Raw genomic sequence first — 26454 nt, forward strand, 5'->3', positions numbered from 1 at the left:
ACCAGAAAGAAAAGAAAAAATAACAAACAGCTCCATTACAAAGTGGGCAAAAGATATGAATAGGCACTTCTCAAAAAAAGACATAAGAGCAGTCAACAGATACTTGAAAAAAAGCTCAACTTCACTAGTCATCAAATAAACGCAAATTAAAACCACACTGAGCTACCACCAAACTCCAGTCAGGATGGCCACATCATCAATAACTCAAAAACAACAGATGCTGGAGAGGATGCGGGGAAAAGGGAACACTTCTATACTGTTGGTGGGAGTGTAAACTAGTACAACCTTTGTGAAAAACAGTGTGGCGATTCCTAAAAGATCTACAAATTGGGGGACTTCCGGCAAGATGGCGACGGGGCAACCCAGTCTGTGGAAACCTCTGCAAAGGAGATCTGTAGTGGGTCTCTGACTCTCGCCCCGGGGGCTACGGACCCCAACATTGCAGCCTGCTCTTCATACGAAGCTCGGCCGTTGACACCAATGGGGCATTGCAGCGGTCTGGACAGCCACTGTAGCACAGACGCCGCTGCCTCAGCCACCACAGCCACCACAGTCACCGCCACCGCCGCCAGTAGCACATCGCACCAGCCGGGCCAGAGGCAATCCACAACCTCAGTCCTTGAAGCCCCTTCAGGGAAGATCTGCTGGGATCGCTGCCACCACTCCTGCGACCGAGACGTCTTGCCGACTGTAAGTCTCCTGCCGTCTGCCATGAGGCAGGCAGCCATCTTGCCATCCTCAGCCTCTGCCTTCCCTGTCCGGCCCCACCCCCTCTGGGGCGAGCAGCTGAGATAGCACCACCTGCTGGCAATTCAAGGTAACAACATCGAAACGGGAGAAACAAGCTTGAAAAGGACATAGGCCAGAGTGGTGAACGGAGGGTGATCTGCCCTGTCCTTCACAGCAGACCAGGGGCAACTTACCCTAACTACAAACTAATTTACCTACTTGAAAAGAAAGCTAGAAATCAGAACTAAAAGGACATTGAACTTAAACGAAAAGTCTCAGAGTGTGCTTCACTGATTCTCTTAGTTTAATGACTTAATTCTATTCCTACTGTATTGTTCCTTTTTTTTCCTCTTCCTTTTCTTCTCTTTTCTTCTCTTTGTAAGCCATATCTTTGTATAGAGGAACAGTACACCAATAAGGTGGTTGGTTAGCTTGTATGTGAGCATCACTATATATTTTATTTTTTTTGTAGAGGAGTTGGGTCGTCTGTAGCTGTGGTCTATTGTTTTTATCTGTTTCAGTATAGGTCTCTCTCTCCATTTGTTGGCACACGTTTGTTTCCCCCATTACTCCTCTATCTCCTCATCCCCCTTTTCAACCCACTGTCTGCTCCATTCTATTCCCTCTGCTAACCACATTTTATTTGAGGGAGTAAACTACAGCCCCACTGCACGGACAGATTCCAAGGCAGGGGGAAGTTGGTTCCAGATTATCCACACACCTGTCAGCGAATACCAGGACCTGCAGACAGATTTTGAATCACAGCTCCCCCATTAAGTAAATCTCAAAACTGCAAAAAGGACCACCCCCAACCTACAGTGCAACTCCAGAATTGAACAAAGTAAGAGGGCATACATAAAGAATAGATTGAACAAACAGAAGTAAAACCAATCCCTTTACCCCTGAATAACAGAATTAAAGAAGATGGTAACGTGGAGGGAAGGAAAAAGTAGGGAGGGGGAAAAACTGCACAAATGAAGAAAAACCAAAAGAAGAATATAGGTCTCACACAGACCCCTGGGAGATCAGACACTGAGAAAACAGATTCTGGAACACAAACAATGAAGAGCCCCAGAATGACTGTTTACATGCAACAAACCCAGACATCAAGACATTCATGGAGAGAATTTAAAAAACTGAGGAGAGACAAGAGGAAAATAGGAAGGAGCTGATGTCAGAAATGACAGCAGTAAAGAATACTGTGATGGAAATGAACAACAGACTAATAAGCATGGAAAGCAGAATCAGCCAAGCAGAAGAAAGAATCTCAGAGCTCGAAGACTAAAACACAGAACTAACCCAAACTGTCAAAAGCATAGAAAAGAAGCTCAAAAAGACAGAACAAAACCTGCAAGAGATGAATGATCACTTCAAGAGACCAAACCTAAGAGTAATTGGGCTTCCTGAGGCAGAGAGAGAAACAGAAGCCACACTGGAACAAATGTTTCATGAAATCATTCAAGAAAACTTCCCTCATCTCATCAAAGATGAAAAAATTCAAACACAAGAGATTCAGAGAACCCCTGCAAGACAACAAATGAGAAGACCAACTCCCAGACACATAATAATTCATCTAAACAAAGTAGCCATAAAAGAAAAAATCCTAAAGTCAGCAAGAGAAAAAGGCCAGACTACCTACCAGGGAAAACCAACTAGAATAGCACCAGATTTATCCACAGAAACCCTTCAGGCTAGGAGAGACTGGAGCCCTATCTTCAAAGTTCTAAAAGAGAAACAACTTCAACCAAGAATAAACTACCCAGCCAAACTAAGCTTCATTAGTGAGGGAGAATTGAAATCTTTTCTAGATATCCAATCCCTAAGAACCTACGCTGCCACCAGACCACCTCTACAAGAAACACTTAAGAAAGTACTGAACACAGAAGAAAAAGAAAAAAGAACAACAGCATTCTTCACAAGAGTACAGGCAAAAGATTAAAAACACACATGAACCAACTCCAAAACCCAAAGAAAGACAACAAACAAACAGGAACAACTCTGTAAGAACCTCCTGACAGGGATCAACTCTTGCATTTCAATTATTAGCCTAAATGTGAATGGACTAAATGCACCACTGAAAAGACATAGAATGGCAAAATGGATAAAATATCATCAGGCAACAATCTATTGCCTTCAAGAGACTCACCCTACTAGAAAGGACACCCACAGACTCAAAGTAAGAGGATGGGAAACAAACTTTCAGGTGAACGGAATACAAAAGAAAGGAGGAGTAGCGATCTTAATTTCAGACAAAATATCCTTCAAGCTATTAAAAATCAAAAAAGATACAGAAGGCCACTACATAATGATAAAAGGCTCAATCCATCAACAAGAAATATCTATCCTAAACATATATGCACCCAACATAGGTGCGCCAACTTTCATAAAGCAACTTCTTGGAAAACTAAAGAAAGATATTGACTCTAACACTATCATAAATGGGGACTTTAATACCCCACTCACAACCCTAGACAGATCATCAGGACAAAAAATCAGCAAGGAGATCCGGAACCTCAATGTGACTTTGGACCAAATGGACTTAATTGATACCTACAGAACACTCCATCCAAAGACCACAGAATACGCATTCTACTCATCATCACATGGAACATATTCTAACTCCAGTCAGAATGGCAATTATCAACAACTCAAAAAATAACAGCTGCTGGAGAGGGTGTGGTGAAAAGGGAACACTTCTACACTGTTGGTGGGAGTGCAAACTAGTGCAACCTCTGTGGAAAGCAGTGTGGCGATTCCTAAAAGCTCTAAAAATCGACCTTCCATATGACCCCGCAATCCCCCTACTGGGAATATACCCTGAAGAACTCAAATCACTCTATAAAAAAGATACCTGCACATGTATGTTTATCGCAGCGTTGTTCACAATAGCAAGAACCTGGAAACAACCATGCTGCCCATCAAAAGAGGACTGGATTTAAAAAATGTGGTGCATATACACGATGGAATACTACACAGCCATAAAAAAGAACAAAATCATGAATTTCGCAGCAACCTGGATGGAACTAGAGTCTATAATACTGAGTGACCTCTCACAGAAACAAAGATCCGAGTATCACATGTTCTCACTCATATAATGGACCTTGAACATTCAATGTAATACTATAAGAAAATGACTGACGGTACTGGGAAACTATTCGGGGGGAGGGGGATGGGATTAACATTCACAAATATCTGTCTGGGGATGGGGAAACACCTCTTATCAACAGGGTGCCTGAATGAAACATAATTGTACACCTAACCCCTAACTGTACCCCACAAAATCATAATAAAAAATATTGATTAAAAAAAAGATCTAAAAATCAACCTTCCATATGACTCAGCAGTCCCCATAATGGGAATATACCTAGAGGAACTCAAATCACTTTATGAAAAGGATACCTGTGCATGCATGTTTACTGAAGTATTATTCACAATAGCAAAAACATGGAACCAACTGTGCTGCTCATCTAAAGAGGACAGGATTTTTTTTTAAATGTGGTAAAGATACACAATGGAATATTACACAGCCATAAAGAAAGACAAAATTATGAACTTCACAGCAACCTGGATGGACTTAGAATCTATAATACGAGTGACCTATCACAAAAATAAAGAACTGAGTATCACATGTTCTCACTTATAGGCGGTCCTTGAACAATTATAGTAATACTGTAAGAAAAGGATTGGCAGTAGTGGGAAACTGTCAGGGGAGGGCGGGGGTGGGATTGGCATTAGTGGGAATCTGCCAGGGGAGGGGGGCACACCCCATCAACAAGGGTACATGCATAATGAACATTTGCGTACCTAACCCTGAACTGTATACCACATCTTTAAATAAAATTTTTAAAAATAAAAAATAATTTAAAATAAATAAATAAGCCAGGCACGGTGGCTCACGCCTATAATCCCAGCACTTTGCAAGGCCAAGGTGAGAGGATTGTCTGAGCCCACGAGTTCAAGACCAGCCTGGGTAACTTGGTGAGACCTCATCTCTACAATAAATAAAAAATAAAATAAAAAAGAAAATGCAGGAGACACCCTTATAGAAATTGGAACTGGCAACCAATTCTTGATCAAAACCCCAAGTGTCCATGCCATAAGGGAAGTGGGACCTCATCAAACTGACAAGCTTCTGAAAAGCTAAAGAAACCATCAAGAGAGTGGAGAGACAGCCCACAGAATGGGAAAAAATATTTGTCAACTGTATATCTGACAAAGGCCTAGCATCAAGAATCTACAAGGAACTCAAATATGCTGAAAGAAAAAAAAACCAAACAGCTGCATTACAAAGTGGGCAAAAGATATGAATAGACACTTCTCAAAAGAAGATATACAGGCAGCCACCAGACACATGAAAAAGTGCTCAGCCTCACTAATCATCAGAGAAATGCAAATCAAAACCACACTGAGATACCACCTAACCCCAGTAAGAATGGCCACCATTAATACAACAAAGAATAACAGATGCTGGTGAGGATGCAGAGAAAAGGGAACACTTCTACACTGATGGTGGGAATGCAAACTAGTTCAACTTCTATGGAAAACAATGTGGTGATTTCTAAAAGAACTAGACATTGGCCTTCCATATGACCCAGCCAATGCACTACTGGGAATATACCTAGAGGAACTCAAATCATTCTATAAAAAAGACACCTGTACATGCATGTTTATGCTTCACTAGTCACAATAACAAAAACATGGAACCAACTATACTGCCCACCAAAACTGGACTGGATAAAAAAAGTGTGGTATATATGTACAATGGAATATTATGCAGCCATAAAGAAGGACAAACATATGGACGTTGCAGCAACTTGGATGGATTTAGAGTCTATTATACTCAGTGATCTATCACAGAAACAAAGAACAAAGTACCACATGTTCTCACTCATAAGCAGACTCTGTACGCTTACCATAATACTATAAGAAAGGGATTAGCAGTAGCAGGATACTGCTGGGGTGGGATTGGCGACACAACATTCATAAGGGTACTTGGAGACTCAAACCAGGCAAAGTGGGGATCAAAGGGAGGCCCAAACTTTACTTGTATGATGTTCACTTGTATACCTAATCCTGAATTGTAACCCACATCTTAAAATAAAATATACGTATATAAAAAAGAAAATTAGTATAAAAGTAACTGTGCTTTGCAAAGACTTTTAAATAATAATAATAATAATTAGCAGGGTGCAGTGTAACATGCCTGTAGTCCTAGCTACTCAGGAGGCTGAGGCGGGAGGATCTTTTGAGTGTAGAAGCTTGAGGCTGCAGTGAGCTATGATTGTGCTACTGCACTCCAGCCTGGGCAACAGAATAAGATTCTGTCTCTATAAATTAAATAAATAATTTTGCTTTAAAAAGAAATTAACCTTCATCTATAACATGAATTATAACTATTTTACTTGCTTTTGACTTTCTTTACAGTGTTTTTCTCCAAAGAAGAAATTTTTACCAATCTTATATTTTATGGGTTTTGTATCATATTTTAGAAAGGACCTTCTATTTTTTAAATGATGTATTAGATACTTTTCTTTGTGTCTGAAAGTTTTATAATAAAATATTGGGAAAAATCTCCAAATTTTTTTTTAGTAATTTCATGGGTTCCTTATTTACATTCAAATTTTTGCTTAAACTAGAACTTATTTTTGTACAAGATTAAAGTTTTGTCTTAATTTTTAAATTATACAAAAGAAGACCCAAAACCAGAATTTTTAAAAGTTGTATATTTATTCTTACATGTTTACCTTTCAGACACCTTCAAAGTATTCTCTGTTTGCTGCAATACATCTACTAAGGCACTTTTTCCACTGCTCAAAACCATTTTTGAACTCATCAATTTTGATGCCTTTTAGTGCTTCTGTCATTTTTTGGTTCACCTCTTCCACATTGGCAAAAAGTTTCCCTTTGAGGACTTTTTTCATATTTTTTTGTTCTGGTAGTCACTCGGGGCAAGATGGGGTGAATAGGGAGGGTAGGACATGGGGATTACACCATTTTTGATTAAAAAAAACAAAAACTGCTGAACACTCAGCGTGGTGTGGGCAAGTGCACTGTCATGGTGGAAGAACCAGTTACCTGTTTGCCACAACTCAGGATGTTTCTTCTGCAAATCGTGACACAACCTTCTCAGAACTTCCAGATAAAATCTTTTGGTTGATAGTTTGATCTGAAGGAACAAATTCCAAGTATACTACAAGGAGCCCAGCCTCCAAAAGATAATTCTGAGTATTTTGGGGTCCCCCCTCATACAAATAAAACTTAAATACAGCCAGGCTTGGTGGCTCAGCCTGTAATCCCAGCGCTTTGGGAGGCTGAGGTGAGTGGATTGCCTGAGCCCGCGGGTTCAAGACCCGCCTGGGCAACTTGGCGAGACCTCATCTCTACAATAAATCAAAAAATTAGCCGGGCGTGGTACCGTGCACCTGTAGTTCCAGTTACTTGGAAGGCTGAGGCGGAAGGATCACCAGAGCCCAGCAGGTCAAGGCTGCGATGGCCGGGAGCGGCCACTGCACTCCAGTCTGGGTGACGGAGTGAGACTCCAAGTCAACAACAACAACAACAAAACTTAAATACATTCTAGTTGTAAAAATTTCAAACGTTGAAAAGATACAAGTTTCTCTTTACTCTTCCCCCTCAATCCCAATCTCTTCCTGACATAAACATTGTTAATCATGTGTATAAATCAATGGCTTCTCTAGGTGTTTATATACATATATATTATATAAGTACATATACATATAGTTTTGTATTTTTTATTAACTGGCATTATACTATAAGTATTGTACTGCAACTTGTTCTGTTTCACTAAATAATATGTCCTGAAGATCTTTGCTTGCCAGTTAACATTGATCTATTTTACTCTTTTAAAAAGCCGTGGCCAGGCTCGGTGGGCTCAGCCTGTAATCCCGCACCTTTGGGAGGCTGAGGTGAGTGGATTGCCTGAGCCTGCGGGTTCAGGACCCGCCTGGGTGGCAAGACCTCATCTCTACAATAAATCAAAAAATCAGGCGGGCGTAGTAGCACATGCCTGTAATTCCGGCTACTTGGAAGGCTGAGGCGGAAGCATCACCAGAGCCCAGAAGGTCGAGGCTGTGGTGGCCGGGAGTGGCCACTGCATTCCAGTCTGGGCAACAGAGTAGACTCCAACTCAAAAAAAAAAAAAAAAAAAAAAGAAGGCCGAGGTGAGTGGATTGCCTAAGCCCATGGGTTGGAGACCAGCCCGGGCAACTTGGTGTTGGTGAGACCTCCTCTCTACAATAAATCAAAAATTAGCAGGCGGTAGCGCAAGCCAGCTACCTGGAAGGCTGAGGCAGAAGGATCGCCAGAGCCTAGCAGGTCGATGCTGGGGTAGCTGTGAGTGTGCCACTGCACTCCAGCCTGGGTGATAGAGACTCCAACTCAAAAAAAAAAAAAGCTGTAATTTATCTTATCATTTTCTGTTAAAGAACATTTAATATAGTTTGGTTATAATTTTTGCTTTTAAAATTATATAATAAATATAACCTTACATGTGCTTATTTCCATAGGAAAGAACCCTAGCAGTTTATTTGCTGGGTTGGAGAAAATTACCACTTTAAACCAATATGCCCTACACCTGGTTTTATGACTTCATTTATACAATTTAAGTCTTGAGTCATCTGGAATTTATTCTTTCACATGCTACTTGATAGGACTCATACATTTTTAAAGTTGATTTTTATTTGTTAACTCAAACTTGATTATTTTTTGGCTAATAAGATATGACAATTACCTTTACATTCCATGATTGAAGACCATTAAGTCATAGCTCATCTTTCCATTTCCCAGTTTCTTTAATTTTTGTTATATGTCTTATTTTCCCAATCTTTATCTTCAGAACTCTTCTCTGATCTTTCACTAAGTTTTTCTAAGAAATGTTATTTTATTTTATTTTTTTTGTAGAGATGAGGTCTTGCTATGTTGTCCAGGCTGGTCTTGAACTCCTGACCTCAAGCAATCCTCCAGCCTCAGCTGCCCAAACTGCTGGGATTATAGGTATGAGCCATTGCATCCAGCTAGAAATTTTATTAATTATACAAAAATTCTTACTTACAAAAAGTTCCAAGACACCATCCCCTTCATCAGCATTTTCTATCACAGTGGCTCCAAATCCAAGCTCTCGGATGAACTCTGCTATCATTGGGGGCTGTATAACAGTAGGATTATACCTTACTTCTGCCTTGCCAGCCATCAGTGCCACAAGTACAGAATATATTCCTAGGAACATTGATAGGAAAAACAATACAGATAACATTCTTTTTAAAAAAGAGGAATGTTAAAATTATTTAGTATTTTTCATTTATTTATAAAAAGATCAAAATGAAGCTGAAGAAATTTATTACTTTACTTTTATACCTGTCTTGAACCCAAATCCAAATCAAATAGATTTACTTTAAAAAGTAGGCTTATTTTCTTAAACTTTGAATTATGAAAATTTTCAATTATCTATATAATATACATTATATATGAGAGAAAAACATAGTAAACTTGATGTATCCATCACTCAGCGTCAATAATGCTTGGCTAATCTCATTTTCCCCATATTCTTTTTTTTTTTTTTTTGAGTTGGAGTCTCACTCCGTCAACCAGACTGGAGGACAGTAGCATGCTCCCGACCACCGCAGCCTCAACCTGCTGGGCTCAGGCGATCCTTCTGCCTCAGATTTCCAAGTAGCTGGAACTACAGGCATGTGCCACCATGCCCGGCTAATGTTTTTATTTATTGTAGAGGTGAAGTCTCGCCAAGTTGCCCAGGCTGGTCTTGAACCCATGGGCTCAGGCAATCCTCTCACCTCAGCCTCCCAAAGTGTTGGGATTATAGGCGTGAGCCACTGCGCCCAGCTCATTTTCTCCATATTCATACATGCTCCACTCCCAGTCCTCTACCTGAGTTATGTTTGAGCAAGTCCCAGACATTATATAATTTCATATGCTAATACTTAAATATGTATCTCTAAAAGATAAAGATTCTTTAAAAATAACCACAGTACCAAAAACTAAAAATAAATAAAAATAACCATAATACCATTTCACCCCTAAAATAAAATAAATTTTAATATCAAATATTCAGGCAGTATTCACATTTCTTCAATTGTCTTATTACTGTTTATTAGTGTAACAACATTTTGTTTGAATTAAGATCCAAATAAGACCTATGAATTAGACTTGGTTGAGACTTTATCTTGTAAATATATAGCATTTTTAGAAACTAATAAGACAGAGTCCTAGAGAGAGGAACTCATGCACTTACTAAATCATAACAACTGTAAGAAAGAATCCAAGACTGTATCAATATACACATTATAATATATCAAACAATAGTTTTTTAAAATTTTCAAGTTTTACTGTCTGGCACACATTAATCTAAATAGTTCTTATTCCTGGGGGGGAAAAAACAGTGCCATACAATTTGTTAACAAAACAAAGGAGTTCATTTTATGGCAGTCATGCTGTTGGCTGGTGCAAACCTTTTGTTAACAATCATTTCACTTCTCTAGGCCAGAAATTGCTGTCATTGCCAGGAAGAAAATTAATTCTACATAGCAGAAACAGCAGCCTTTTCTGTGGCATTTGGTGGCTACCTGACAGGGAATGGGAATCAATAGTCCATAGGTCAACTCTGGGGTCTGATAAAAAAGAAAAAATGACCAAATATTAATTTAATAATAGTTTTACATAAGAAAACTTGTAAGTACCTAATATAATCTAAGTTATCTATAAAGTGCTCATATTTTGGGTTTTGTGGGTACCAAACAATTCAGATGATCAGTTCACAGGAAAGTGTCAGCAATAAGAAACAAGTATAGAGAAAGTAGGAAAAAATCCTTTTGCTTCAGTTGAACGTAATCTATAGTCAAACAGAAATAGAAGGAAAATTCTGATCTTTCAAATTTCAAAACATAAGTTTAATACTTATGTAAATTACAAATAATTTTTAAAACTCTTCAAACTATAAGAACTCTTTCTATTCATTTTTAAAAATATAATGCAGCCCAAACTGAGGGAACACCAATGCTACTTAGTTTAAAAAAAAAAAAAGTGAATGTAGTAACCCCAGCTGGACTAATTTTATTCCTAATTGGGTTGAGAGATAGTAAAAGAGATAGTATGGAGTAATTGAAAGAATCAGCTTAATGAATTAAAAAACAATTTGTAATTGGCATAGGCATTGCTTGTTTCATGAAAAAGGCTATTTTTGAATTGTTTAAATATAGTCAGCTCTTAAATTAAACAGGAGCTTTGCAAGCTTCTTTTTGTTTTTATTTGCTTGGCAATCTCCCTCCTTTTCTGTTTTTATTAATCAAAAAAGGGTAATATAAACTTTAGGTTTGATTGCATTTCAGTTAGAAATAATGGAGGATAAAATGAAGAATGCAGAAATGACAGAAGATGGACAAGATAATATTGAATTAAAGATGGCTGGGTATACCAAACTTTTTTTATAATAATATTCTTTCCTTAAAATATAAGGTGATGTGATTACTACATAAACTGCATTATTTCCTCAATTGTGGGGATAAGCTTACACTAATCCTTACTTCTTTATACAACCCTGTGACTAACAGCATGGCAGCATAAGTACCAAATCTATGACTTTGGTCTCATTAAACATAACCATATCTGTATGGTTAACTAAATCTACTATGCTATACTGGGAAATCTGATAAAAACGAGTGCAAATTTATAAGCCAAAACATCTGAGTATGACTGAATAAAAAACTGCATTGCAGATTTTCTAAGATTTTGTCAACTAAAATTAAAACTTGTACACAATATTAAGTAAATTTTGAGCATTTTTACCACATGCAAAGAGAATAATATGATTCCAAGCTTTGGGTCTGGTGATTGGTCCACGCATGGCAATACTGAAACTCATGGATTCCAATTGTCACTTTTAAGCACAGCATTAGAAGAAAATTAATGTTTCTTAAAGTTCAATGCAGCCAAGGTCCATAAAAAATAGGAATCTTGTATATTTCCTTCTGCTATCTCTACAGATTTCATGGACATAAAAATGTGATCATGAGGCAAATGAGATAGGGACTTTATCTATGGGAACAAACTACTAACAAAAACTGTTTGTCAGGAAATCAGGGTTGCCCTGCACATACTGATAGTCTTTGTGAGGTCTTGGCAAGAATCATAAACATGGTTATAAAACACAAGAGAACAAAAAGGTCAGAGTTCCCAAGCAAGTACACAAAAAAACAAGCTTCAAGAGTGTCTCACCTTCTTCTCGTCTTAAATTCCGTTCAATGTTTGCTACACAGGAAGCACAAGTCATGCCAGTGACCTGTATGTAACACTTAGATGAAGTCTTTGTCTCCTCCTTTTCATGAGCTGGTGTCATCATTTTAGTATACAATTCGTTCACTGAAGTCAAAAGTGGCATTTCCGATGAGGGCTGAGCTAGTACTACCAATGGCTCATTCGTTTCTGGTAGAAAGGAAAGATTCTTTTCATTTGCAGTATTGATCATTCTTCAGCTGCATCCTTGTCACGCATAACAATCCACACCTCCAGGCACTGCTAATCCATTCCTTTAAAATCAGCAAGGTCCTACCAGCCCTCAGCAATAACTTCCCAGCAGTAACTTCTAATTTTAGTAATACTCATATCGGTTCCCTTGAAAATGTGAGCTAACTGAACAAACAAAACTTTAGATCTTCCAGCCATTATCTCCACTCCAAACCCCAGCTAGAGTGGTTTGCTAATGAATAATTCTTATTTTTATAATGAACTTTTATCATCATATAGATGATTTATATACTGACACTAAAGCAATTCATGATATATTAAGTAAAATAAAAAGCAATCTGCAAAACAGTATTGCAGTATAATGTTTTAAAAACTTTTTGGGGCCAGGTGTAGTGACTCATGCTTGTAGTACCAGCAATTTGGAAGGCTGATGTGGGAGAAAGACAAGCCTGGGCAACAAATTGAGATCTCATCTCTACAAAAAAACAAAACAAAACAGAAAAATAGAAAAATTAGCCAGGCATGGTGGCATGCAGCTGTAATCCCAGCTGCTTGGGAGGTTGAGACAGGAGAATCACTTGAGCCCAGGAGTTCATAGTGAGCTGTAGCTGGCTCGGTGGCTCAGCCTGTAATCCCGCGCCTTGAGAGGCTGAGGTGAGTGGATTGCCTGACCTGCCTGGGCAACTTGGTGAGACCTCATATCCACAATAAATCAAAAAATTAGCTGGGTGTGGTAGCACGTGCCTGTAGTTCCAGCTACTTGGAAGGCTGAGGTGGAAGGATCACTGGAACCCAGCAGGTTGAGGCTGCGGTGGCCAGAAGCAGCCACTGCACTCCAGTCTGGGCGACAGAGACTCTAACTCAAAAAAAAAAAAAAAATAGTGAGCTGTGATTATGCCACTGCACTCCAGCCTGGGTGACAAGGTGAAACCTTGTCCCAAAAAAATTTTTTTGAGCATACTCATATATGAGAATATGTATAAGAAAACTACATACCAAATTATTAACAGTGACTACTTCTGGGGAATGAGGTTAAAGCAGGAATAGAATGACAGGCAGATGAATAAAATCCCTCTACCTATGCTTCTATATTGTTTGAATTTTTAACACAAATATATAGTATTTTTAACATTTAAAATATCGTTATGAAAATGTGGTACATATACACAATGACATATTATGCAGCCATAAAGAAGGACAAATATATGGACTTTGCAGCAACTTGGAAGGATTTGGAGTCGATCATACTCAGTGATTTAGCACAGAAACAAAGAATTGAGTTCCATATGTTCTCACTCATAAGGTGACCTTGAACAATTATAATGCTATAAGAAAGCGATTGACAGTAGTAGAAAGCTGTCAGGGAAGGTGGTGTGAGACTGGGAGTTGAGGGAAACTGCTAGGGGAGGGAGGGGCATACCTCATCAACAAGGGTACCTGCATGATCAATGTTTATATACCTAACCCTGAATTGTGCCCCACATCTTTATAATAAATAAATTACTTAATTTTAAAAAATGTTGTTATGGACAGTGGAAGAAGAGGCAAGGGGTAGGTCAGCAGTAGTCTTCATTTTGCACAAAGGAGTATTCAGAGAATCTCTACATAAAATATTTACGAACTATGGAAGCTCACATCATCCCATAAGCTCCCCTGCAATCTCAGAAAATCTCCTATTCTGTTTTAGTTTACTCACTGCAGTATCAATCATCTGCTAGGAAGGGAGAAATTATTCTAACAGATCCCTGCACCTGCAAACAAACAAACAAACAAACAAAAGATCCTGTCCTCCCCTGCAGAAATAAGTAAGTAAAGAGGTGATGTATAAATTTCCACTAATCTGTCTTTTCTTTTCTCCCTTAGACAAAGCACTTGTTCGGTCTATTTGGTTAGTGCACAAAGGAACCCCTGCATAGCAGAGTTATTTTGAGGATACTGGAGAAGAGCATGTTTAGAAGAAACTTTAATAAAAGCCTGACTATTTCCCCTATAGATGATTAGAATTCTCAAATCAGTATAATAACGCCTCATAAACTTTAATGCACATACTGTCACCTGGGGGATCTTGTTAAAATGCAGATTCTGATTCAGGACATCTAGGGTGGGGCCTGAGATTCTGCATTTCCACCAAGTTCCCAGGTAATGACAGAGATGCTAGTCTGGGTATAGCAAAGGACATTTTGAATAAAGTGTTCCTAAATTAGTCAGTCTCTAGTCTTAAGTGAATCACTTTAGAAAGTCATTGATTCAGAGATTCAGATCATGAGTGCAGTATTTAGAACATAGATGGTGAAATTTACCAAACAGTACCACTGCTAGGTTAAAGAATTCAAAAAGGAGGCTCACTTGCCAAAAAGAAATAGCTATGGCTTTGGATAAAATAATTATTTTAATCTAGACAGAAACTTCCCTAATTCCCTCATAATTACTATCAAGACTTAATTATGAACTTGGACAATTAAAAAAAAGTTTATTTTGCCCATCACTTTACACCTTATTCCAGAGAAGATTAGTTATTTCAGGTACCAGAGATAACCTGACATACCATCTGCAATTTTCACACTCTGGAACTTTAGAGGTAGTCCCTTTTAACTACCTCAGTATGACCTAAAAACAAAGATCCATAAAATTGTGACCTTAACTCCTGTGAGTGTGGAAATAAAAAGAGCAAAGGTTTCCATTTTCCACAGAGGCAGTGGAGGTGTTAAAAGGTCACAAAGAATAAACCAGCTGGTTTCTTTTAATTAACTTTTCTATAGGCTGTAACAACACTACTTATGCTTAAATGAATTAAAATGAAAGTTGACTTTCCTGCACTTGAGGCAACAATTAGAAATGATTCCAAAACTTTCAAGAAATAATTTCCAACCTGATACTCAAAACTGGTAGGAGGTTCTGTATCTGGTGTAATGCAAAGAACAAATACATAATCTGAAAATGACTTAAAAACAATATAAACATCATGTCTGCAATGTGCAAACAGTTCAGAAAAAAAGACATCTCCCATTTTTCTCACTAGCTCCTTTAAAATTTATGGCCCACCCAAGATCAATATGACAAACACTAAGATGAAATGTGAGAATCCCTCTGAGAACAGGTCACAATGGTAGACTGAGAGGCCTGGATCAGCACTGACACTGACACTCATAAAATGGGTAACCACAATTCTGGTGGCACCTTAAACTCTGATTGATTGCTAGCAGAACTACAGAGTGCGATCTTTTTTTTTTTCTTTTTGTTTGAGTTGGAGTCTCACTCTCTTGTCCAGGCTGGAGTGCAGTGGCATGATCACAGCTCACAGGATAGACTTCCGGGGCTCAGGCATCCTTCCACCTCAGCCTCCTGAGTAGCTGGGACTACAGGCACGTGCCACCATGCCAGGCTAAGTTATTTATTTTTTTGTAGTGACCAGGTCTCGCTATGGTACCCGGGCTAGTCTAAAACTCTTGGCCTCAAGCAATCCTCCTGCCTCAGCCTCCCAAAGTGCTAGGATTACAGGCGTGAGCCACTGTGCCCAACCTAAAATGTGATCATTTGATATCAACCTGTTATCCCAAAATATGGCTCACCATAGTCACAGTGCTATCAATTCTTTTATGGTGACATTCACTGTGCCAAGTTATTTTATCTATCCATCATGGTCATTAATGTTTTTGTTATGAGCCCTAACAGATGCAGGACATATAACAGCCTCCTGACAATTATTTGTTGAATACCTGATTCCCAGGGCCCTTAACAATAGTAGGTTGAGGTAAAAGACATTGTTAAAAGTTACTGAATATGATGTATAAATAGTTCCCAAGGACTAGGTAGATGCTATATATGTTGCCAGGAACTGATCAAGTACTCTTAAATTCCATTTACTAGTCTGATCAAAATTTCTCCTACTGTTCAAGTCCATTTTTGAAGTTACCTAGGGTAATTGGAAAGTTGCTTTTGCTCTGCTTACATTTGTTATATAAAATTTCATAAAATGCTTTTATTTTAAATATTATTTAATATTGTACAATCATGTGTTGCTTAAACAATAGGAATACATTCTGAGAAATAATTATTAGGTGATTTCATTGTTGTGCAAATATCACAGAGTATAGTTACACAAACTTGGTTGGTGACTATATATATATATATATATATATATATATATAATTTGTATACATTTTATATGAAAAAACAAATGTCCCATTTGTCCCATTACTGAATATAAATCATTTCCCCTACTTGACTCACAATGTCAGTATCAATTGCTATATCAGGTTTCCACATATACTCCATTATAATTTCATGGGACCACCATTGTCATATATATAGTCCATCATTCACTGAAACATTGTTAGGTGTTGCATGACTGGTATTACATAATATTCCTATGCCTCTTACATATAGGAACCCAAGTAAAAGCATCTTATATGAGAGGATCTAAGATGACCACTGTGGAGCAGCAGACCAGCGCCTCTCTTGCTGAACAAGGCAGAGAGTAGAACCAGTCACCAATAGACAGAGACATCCCAAACACTTTTGGATGAGTGAGGACCCTGCACCCAGCAAAGGTCTTTTTGAACACATAGAGACCAGAAAGTGACAGCAGACACAGGAGTCTGGGTGCTCCATCCCCTGCCATGCGCCAGGCTGGTACAATAACCAAAGCCCTGCCCAGTGAACAAGAGTGAGTGAGTGATCCTAAGACACTTTGGGTCAGTTCACCCCCTCCCAGTTGTGCACAAGTTGTCAGTCCCACATGGGAAGAGTTCTGGTGGGGATGGGAGGACAACCAGAGCCCAAGTGGAACAGGGAACAAAACCCACCACCATAAGCATGGCTTCTGCTAGCAGAACCGGGTGGTTGGCTCCCAGGCAGGGAAAGCCTGCTTGCAAAGTAAACCTGGCTGGCACCTGCTGCCAATGGCTGGTGGCCATCTTTCCAGCCAGATCAGAAAGAATCACCTCCAAGCCCTATGTGACTACAGGGCAGATACCCCCTCCCCTGTGGCAGGGAACTCGCTGTTTTTCAAAAGCAGAGTGCAGTCTTGAACAGGGAGGGAGCAACACGAAAGACACCTGAAGGCTTTCTCAGTGAGAAGGTTTCTGAGCTGCAAACCTCAAATGGAAGATGGGGGCCAATCCCCCCACCCACTCTCTGTAGGCAGAGTGCTAGCAGCAGGAGATAAAAACTAACCAGAGGCTGAGGTGAGTGGATTGCCTGAGCCCACAGGTTCGAGACCTGCCTGGGCAGGTGAGACCTCATCTCTACAATAAATCAAAAAAATTAGCTGGGCATGGTAGCAAGGACCTGTAATTCCAGCTACTTGGAAGGCTGAGGCAGAAGGATTGCCGGAGCCCAGCAGGTTGAGGCTGTGGTGGCCAGGAGCGGCCACTGCACTCCAGTCTGGGTGACAGAGTGAGACTCCAACTCAAAAAAAAAAACAAACAAAAAACAAAAAAACTAACCCGAGAGCCGGGCTCAGTGGCTCAGCCTGTAATCCCACGCCTTTGGGAGGCTGAGGTGAGTGGATTGCCTGAGCCCGTGGGTTCGAGTCCTGCCTGGGCAGAGAGACCTCATCTCTACAATAAATCAAAATATCAACTGGGCGTGGTAGCACATGCCTGTAGTTCCAGCTACTTGGAAGGCTGAGGCGGAAGGATCGCCGGAGCCCAGCAGGTCGAGGCTGCGGTGGCCGGGAGTGGCCACTGCACTCCAGTTTGGGTGACAGAGTGAGACTCCAACTCAAAAAAAAAAAAAAAACTAACCCGACTAGATTAAAAGCAAGAGAGAAAATCTACAATAGAGAAACCTGCCAAGAGAAGTGAATGCTCCCTCCTCACTGAGCGACCTATATTGAAACACAGAAAGGGCTCTAGAACAGGGAGGGGTCACTGACTAGCTTCAGAGCAAGAAAACCAAAGTGCAATTATATAGAAGGAAGAGAGGCCTGTCACAAAGGAGGAAAAAAATAATGAAAACATATAGACAACCCTCAGAGTCCTAAAGAGTGCCCAAAAAAGCAGCTGTCAGAGCATAAACAATGGAAATGACACAGAACGATCTGTCCCAGATGACAGTCACAGAAATCAGAGATTGGATGGCTAAAAAGAACAGAAAGAACTAAGAGAAAATAGGGGCACAACTCAACACAGTCATATAGGAAGTAAAAGTAGAGTTGACCAATTTCACAAAAGCCCATTCTGAAATAATGGAAATGAAAAACTTCATCCTGGAAATTAAAAACACAGTAACAAGCATAGGGAGCAGGATCAACCAGGCAGAGGGGAAAATCTCAAAGCCTGAAGACCAAAATATGGAATTAACCCAGTCTGTCAAAAACATAGAAAAAAAGCTCAAAAAGAATAAGTAAAGCCTCTGAGAGATGTGAGACTTTGGTATCCCTGAAGCAGAAAAGGAAACTAAGAACACCATGGAACGAGCATTTCATGAGGTCATCTAAGAAAACTTCCCACATCTTGCTAGAGAGGTGACCATTCAAGTGCACAACATTCAGAAAACCCCACAAGGTAAAACATGAGACCATCCCCAAGACACATAGTAATCCATCTCTACAAAGTAAGCATGAAAGAAAACATCCTACAGGTACTGAGAGAAAGGCCAGACCATCTAATGGGGAAGACCTATCAGAATCACTCCAGATGTATCTGCAGAAACACTAAATGCCAGAAGGGACTGGAGTCCAATTTTTATTGTTCTTAAAGATAAGAAATTCCAGACAAGAATTTTCTACACCACCAAGCTAAGTTTCCTTCATGACAGAGAATTAAAATCCTTCCCAGATATCCAAACCCTAAGAGAATATTTTGACTCAGACCAGCCCTTCAGGAGATGCTTAAGAAGGTGTTGAACACAGGGAAAAAAATGAGAGAGAATGGCCATGCCCATCACAAAAGTACAGGTTAGTACAGAATTAACAGCGCACCAACAAAAATGAAAATACACAGATATATAAATACAAAAGTAAAAAGGAAACAAAACAACCCTCTAAGAGCCCTATGACAGGGAATAATCAATTTGAACATGAAAGAACTAGATGCACTGAAGAGACATAGAGTGGCAAACTAGACAAAGAAGCATGGTCCAACATGGAAACTCCAGGAAACTCATCTCACTACAAAGGACACCTACAGCTCAAAGCTGGGGACTGGAAAATGGTCTTTCAGACAAATAGAAAACAGAAGAGAGCAGGTGTAGCTGTTCTGATAACAGAAAAAGCAGTCTTCAAACCATCAAAAGTTAAAAAGGACAATGGAAGGACATTACATAATGATAAAAGGCTCAATCCACCAGCAAGAAATACCCATCTTAAATATATATGCACTCAACACAGAAGCTTCAGGTTTTATAAAACAACTACTAAGTAAAATAAGAGAGGACACTGACACATACATAGTCGGAGACCCAAATATCCCACTAACAGCTTTAGATAGATCATCAAGGCAAAAAACCAACAAGGAGATCTAGAAACTTAAATTGATGCTTGATCAAATGGATTTAATAGACATCTACAGAACACTCCACCCATCATCTACAGAGTACACATTCTACTCATCAGCATATAGAACATACTCTAAGATCAATCACATTCTTGGACATAAATCACGCATGAGCAAATTTCAAAAGACTGAAATAATACCATGTATCTTCTTCGATCACAATGGAATAAAAATAAACATCACCACCAACAAAATCCCCCCAAAACAAACAAAGACATGGACACTAACCAACATGCTGCTGAATGACTTCTGGGTCGACATGGAAATCAAGACAGAAATAAAAAGATTCCTATAAACAAACAAAAACAAAGACACATCTTATCAAAACCTCTGGGATGCCATGAAATCAGTGTTAAGATGAAAATTCATGCATTACACACACACATCAAGAAAACAGAAAGATCACAAGTAACCAACCTAACAACACACCTTAAGGAGCTGCAAAGGCAAGATCATCTAAATACTAACTTTAGCAGAAGAATCCAGATCACCAAGGTAAAATCACAACTGCAGGATATAGAAGACAAAATTATCATAGAAAGGATCAGCAAGACAAAAAGCTTGTTCTTTGAAAGGATAAATAAGATTGACGGACCCCTGGTCAGATTGATTTTTAAAAAGAGAGAAAGTTCAAATAAACACAATTAGAAAAGCAAAAGATGAAGTCACAACTGACACTGAAGAAATTCATAAGATTATCAGAGATTACTATGAGTACTTGTATACAAATAAACTAGAACACCTAAAGAAAATGGAGGAATTTATTACATCATACAACCTCCCAAGTTTGAAACAAGAACAAATTGAAACTCTAAACAAATCAATAACAATCCAGGAAATTGACTCAGTAATAAGAAATCTCCCTGCCACAAAAATCCCTGGACCAGATAGCTGCCCAGCTGAATTCTACAAGACTTACAAGGAGAAACTGATATCAATCTTACCGGAAGTATTCCAGGCAATCAAGAATGATGGAATTCTCCCCAACTCATTCCATGTAGCTACCATCCACTGATACCCAAACCTGGCAAAGACCCAACAAGGGAAGAGAATTACAGGCCAATCTCCTTGATGAATATATTCACAAAAATTCTCAACAAGATTCTAGCAAATTGAATCCAACAACACGTCTCAAGGATCATCCACCATGACCAAGTGAGCTTCATTTCAGGGATGCAGGACTGGTTCAACATTTACAAGACCATAAACATATAACTCGGCACATTAACATGTAAAACCAAGAACCACATGATTGTATCATTAGATGAAGAAAAAGCATTTAACAAAATCTAGTATGCCTTCTTGATAAAAACCCTTGAGCACCTAGGCATAGAAGGCAGAGGTATCCAAATACGAAAAGGGAAATTAAGCTATCCCTCTTTGCAGACAATATGATTCTATACCTTGAAAACTCTAGAGAGTCTGTCAAAAGTCTCCTTGCATTGATAAATGACCTTGGTAAAGTCTCAGGTTACAAAATCACGGTGCAAAAGACAGTTGCATTTATAAACACCAGAAACAAGCAGGTAGAAAACCAAAAAAAAAAAAGCACACTCCCATTCACAATATCCACAAAATAAAATAAAGTAAAATACTTCGGCATCCACCTCAACAGAGCAGTGAAAGAACTTTTACAACAAGAACACAAAATGCTGCTAAAGGAAATCAAGGGTAACACAAACAAATAGAAAACCATTCCATGTTCATTAAATGGAAGAATCAAGATGGCCAACCCACCCAAGGCAATCTACAGAGTCAATGCAATACCCATAAAATTATCCACATCACTTTTCTCAAACCTGGAAACAACAATATAGAAATTCATTTGGAAACAAAAAAGAGCACAAATAGCCAAAACAATTCTCAGCAAAAGAAACTTTATTATAAGGCTACAATAACCAAAAGAGCCTAGTACTGGTACAGGAATAGGCACATAGAGCAAAGGAACAGAATAGAGATTCCAGAGGCAAAAACACGAACTCTCAATCAACTCACCTTCAACAAAGTCACCAATAACAATCATTGGGAAAAGGAGAACATATTTAGCAAATGGTGCATGGAAAACTGACTGGCCACATGCAGAAAAATGAAACTGGACCCCTACCTATCACCATATACAAAAATCAACTCAAAATGGGTCAAAGACCTAAATGTAAAACCTCAAACTATAAGAATCCTGGAAGAAAATGTAGAAGCACCCTTACACACATTGGAATAGGCAACAAATTCTTGACTACGTCCCCAAAAGCGAATGCCATAAAAGCTAAGATAGGTAAGTGAGAACACATCAAACTGAAAAGCTTTGGCACAGCAAAAAGAACCATCAATAAAGAGAAAACCCACAGAATGGGAAAAAAAATTATTTGCAAATTATGAATCTGACAAAGGCCTAACATCAAGTATCTATAAGAAACTCAAACAAAATAAAAGAAAAAAAAACATTAAAAAGTGAGCAAAGGACTTGAACAGACACTTCTCAAAAGATGACATACGAGTAGCCAACAGACACATGAAAAAATGCTCAGCCTCACTAATCATCAGAGAAATGCAAATCAAAACTACAGTGAGATAACAATTAACTCTGGCAAGGATGACTATCATTAATAAGTCAAGAAATAACAAATGCTGGCATATGTTTACAAAAAAGGGAATGCTTCTACAGTGTTGGTAAGAGTGCAAGCTAGTTCAACCTCTATGGAAAACAGTATAGTGATTCCTAAAAGAACTAAAAATTGACCTTCCATATGATCCAGCAATATCTCTCCTGGGAATATATGCAGAGAAACATAATTCATTCTACAAAGAAGACACCTGCACACACGTTTATTACTGCACTATTAACAATAGTAAAAACATAGAATGAAAATCAATGCCCAACAAAAGTGGACTGTATAAAGAAAATGTAGCACATATACATGATGGAGTATTATGCAGCCATAACAAGAACAAATCATGGAATTTGCAGCAAATTTTATGGAGTTGGAGACCATGATACTAAGTGAACTATCACAGAAACAAAAAACTGAATACCCTATGTTCTCACTCTTAAGTGGGCCCTGAACATTAGTCACATTAGCGCAAGGGAGGGATTGGCAGTTATTGGGCACTACTAGGGAAAGGAGGGAGTAAGGAAGGTGGGGAGCATGTGACAACTAAGCATACCCGGTCCACTACCGGGGGAATGAGGGCCAGTTAAAAGCCCAAACTTCACCTGCATGCAGCCTACTTATGTAGTTAATCCCCACTTGCACCCTACATCTCTATAATAAAATAAAATTTAAAATTAAAATTAAAAAATAATAAAATGGCAATACTACTACTAATAAAAAAATTTATATCATGTGCAGTATAAAACTAAAGTATGTTTCACATTCAAATTTGTGTCTGTCATTATTGGTATTGCATTAAATCAAACTGGATTTGTTTGTATAAACAAAATTAATATAGATTTAATTCAGAGACTGTATACATAGAGGTCAATGGTCTTAAACTTTAAGGTGTATATGAATTACCCGAAAAACTCATTAAAATTAAAATGTAGATTTTGATCTAATGGGCCACAGTGAACCAGAGAGTCTGATATCTTTTTTTTTTTTTTTGAGTTGGAGTCTCACTCTGTTGCCCAGACTGGAGTGCAGTGGCCGTTCTCGGTCACCACAGCATCAACTTGCTGTGCTCCAGCGATCCTTCCGCCTCAGCCTTCCAAGTAGCTGGAACTACAGGTGTGCACTACCATGCCCGGCTAATTTTTGATTTATTGTAGAGATGAGGTCTCGCCAAGTTGCCCAGGCGGGTCTTGAACCCGCAGGCTCAGGCAATCCACTCACCTCAGCCTCCCAAAGGCGCAGGATTACAGGCTGAGCCACTGAGCCTGGTGAGAGTCTGATTTCTAACAAGCTCCCAGGTGCTGCTGGTCTGTGACCCATGCTATAAATTGCAAAATGATAGATCCAACTGAAGAAGAAAAATTGCATTTTTAAGTCTAATCTGAAAGTTTATGAAGCCCTTGCTTACTGCAATAATACCAGATTTGAACATGAAAAATATTTGTTTTATACTACATGTGCTGTGTTGTTCATATTTGGGTCCCTATATGTAAGAGACATAGGAATAATAAAATGCAAATTATTTTAGTGATATTAATGTAAATGAAGCTTATTATTAATAAGTAGTGTACATCATTGACAAAATAGTGCATTACGAATTTCAAAGTATTTTAACTCTTTGCACTTCAGATGTTCCCTCTGAGGGGACATTGTTAATCTAACAAATCTAGCAAATCAGCTGTCCCCCCTCAGAGGCCATAAGAGATTGCTGGTGATTATACAGAACAAACTTATGCCAATGCAAATATTTCAAAAATGTGTGTTTCCTTGAAGTTTTCCGTTCAAATTGTACAACACAGCAAATAAAAATATGGAACATATACTGAGATATGTTTTAAAATATCAGCTGGTGTTACATAGAAAGAGTATATGTGAAGTGCTTTCACAGTAGTGCACAGTCTGGACAGTAAATTACATATTATTAGTGTGGGAGGAAGAAAGTGAGACTGCATTATCTGCTCAAATAGAAAAACACCAGGGCTGGGTGCAGTGGCTTTCGCCTATAATCCCAGCACTTTGGGAGGCCGAGGTGAGAGGATTGCCTGAGTTCACGGGTTCCAGACCAGACTGAGCAACTTGGGAGACCTCATCTCTACAGCAAATCAAATTTAGCTGGGTGTGGTGGTGCCTGCCTGTAATTCCAGCTACTTGAAAGGCTGAGGAGGAAGGATCACCTGAGTCCAGCAGGTCAAGGATACGGTGGCCAAGAGAGGGCCACTGCACTCCAGCCTAGGTGACAGAGTGAGACTCCAACTCACAAAAAAAAAAAAAAGAAAAGAAAAACAAAAACACCAGGTGGAAGATGTGAAACAAATTAGTACTGCACAACATGTATCAATGAATCTGTGCCAGTGACCTATTTTCACACCTTAGAAAAATGTAAGATATAAAATTTTGATTTATTTGTCATAAATAAGTTTCTCAATGTCCAAAATTCCATTATAAGCCAAATATTGTTACAATAAAATAATTGGCTCCAACACTACACTATCTAATATGAAGTGATTCATTATTCACTGTTTCATTAAAAAAGTGCAGTCAAGTTGTTGGTAGGTGATCCGTGAGATGTGTCCGAGTGCAAAGGATAAATTTAGTAGAAACTCTGAGGTATAATCCAACATCACAAAGTAGTGAAATGTGAATAATATAATATCCAACACTGTCATTTTGAAAAATTTTTAAAATTTTAAGTGGTGACAGATAAAACTAAAGTTTGCTGAAACTAATTTTAGCAATTTTTCTGGTTAGAATTTGATATATTTGCACTTTCAATATTTCCAATTTAAATGTTTCTTCTGGTTTCATAATTATTCTATTTTGCAATTATGGATTTCCTATACTTTGTTCAGACTTTTGATACTGGAGGCACATTAATATTTTAGTATTCTGTATAAATTTTCTTTCCTTCTATCTTTGTATCTATCTATCATTCTTTCGTTCATTTATTACAAAGATGTGGGGTACAATTCAGGGCTAGGTATACAAACGTTGATTATGCAGGTACCTTTGATGATGAGGTGTGTCCCTCCCTCCCCTAGCAGTTTCCCTCAACTGCCAATCCCACCCAACCTCCCCTGGCAGTTTCCCACTACTGCCAATCCCTTTCTTATAGTATTATGATAATTGTTCAAGGTCCGCTTAAGAGTAAGAACATATGGTACTCTGTTCTTTGTTTCTGTGCTAGATCACTGAGTATTACAGACTCTAAATCCATCCAAGTTGCTGCGAAGTGGGTATGTTTGTCCTTCTTTAAGGCTGCATAATATTCCGCTGTGTATATGTACCACATTTTTTTAATCCAGTCTAGCTTCAATGGGTAACATGGTTGGTTCCATGTTTTTGGTATTGTGAATAGAGCTACAACAAACACAAGTGTGTAGGTATCTTTTTTGTAGAATGATTTGAATGTCTTCGGGTATATTCCCAATAGGGGAATTGCTGGGTCATATGGAAGTTCAATTTCTAGTTCTTTCAGATATCGCCACACTATCTGCCAAAGAGGTTGAATCTGTTGTTGTTTTATTAAAGACAGCCATTCTTTTTTTTTTTTAATTTAAAAAATTTTTATTGTAAAGATGTGGGGTACAATTCAGGGTTAGGTATACAAACATTGATCATGCAGGTACCCCTGTTAATGAAGTATGTCCCTCCCTCCCCTAGCAGTTTCCCTCAACTGCCAATCCACCCCACCCCCAACAGTTTCCCATTACTGCCAATCACTTTCTTATAGTATTATAATTGTTCAAGATCATCTTATGAGTGACAACATATGGAACTCTGTTCTTTGTTTCTGTGATAAATCACTGAGCATGATAGACTCCAAATCCATCCAGGTTACTGCAAAGTCCATATATTTGTCGTTCTTTATCATCCACTTGTTTTCTTTTTTTTTTTTTTATAATCGATATTTTTTATTTTGATATTGTCGGGTACAGTCAAGGGTAACGTGTACAAATAGGATTCATTCAGGCCCCCTTGTTGATAATTGGTGTCTCCCCGTCTCCAGACAGATGTTTACTACCATTAGTCACATCTCCCCCCATAGTTTCCCAACACTGTCAGTCATTTTCTTATAGTAGTGCATTGGATGATCAAGGTCCACTCTATGAGTGAGAATATGTGGT

The 26454-nt window shown here is 38.7% G+C and overlaps 1 protein-coding gene across 2 annotated transcripts in view; it reads right to left on the reverse strand.

The window, feature by feature from the left end:
• Positions 1-26454, reverse strand: part of ATP7A (ATPase copper transporting alpha) — a 120520-nt gene that overhangs the window by 39213 nt on the left and 54853 nt on the right. For both annotated transcript variants that reach the window (XM_021719491.1, XM_021719490.1), the window contains exons 4-5: positions 11977-12183; positions 8801-8964 (exon numbers count right to left, since the gene is read on the reverse strand). In XM_021719491.1, coding sequence (XP_021575166.1) covers positions 8801-8964; positions 11977-12183 — 371 coding nt within the window. The remainder of the gene's footprint in view (positions 1-8800; positions 8965-11976; positions 12184-26454) is intronic.

Source organism: Carlito syrichta, unplaced genomic scaffold, assembly GCF_000164805.1.
Source record: "Carlito syrichta isolate Samal-C Ts95f unplaced genomic scaffold, Tarsius_syrichta-2.0.1 Scaffold314761, whole genome shotgun sequence".
In the NCBI taxonomy this organism is placed as follows: Eukaryota; Metazoa; Chordata; class Mammalia; order Primates; family Tarsiidae; genus Carlito; species Carlito syrichta.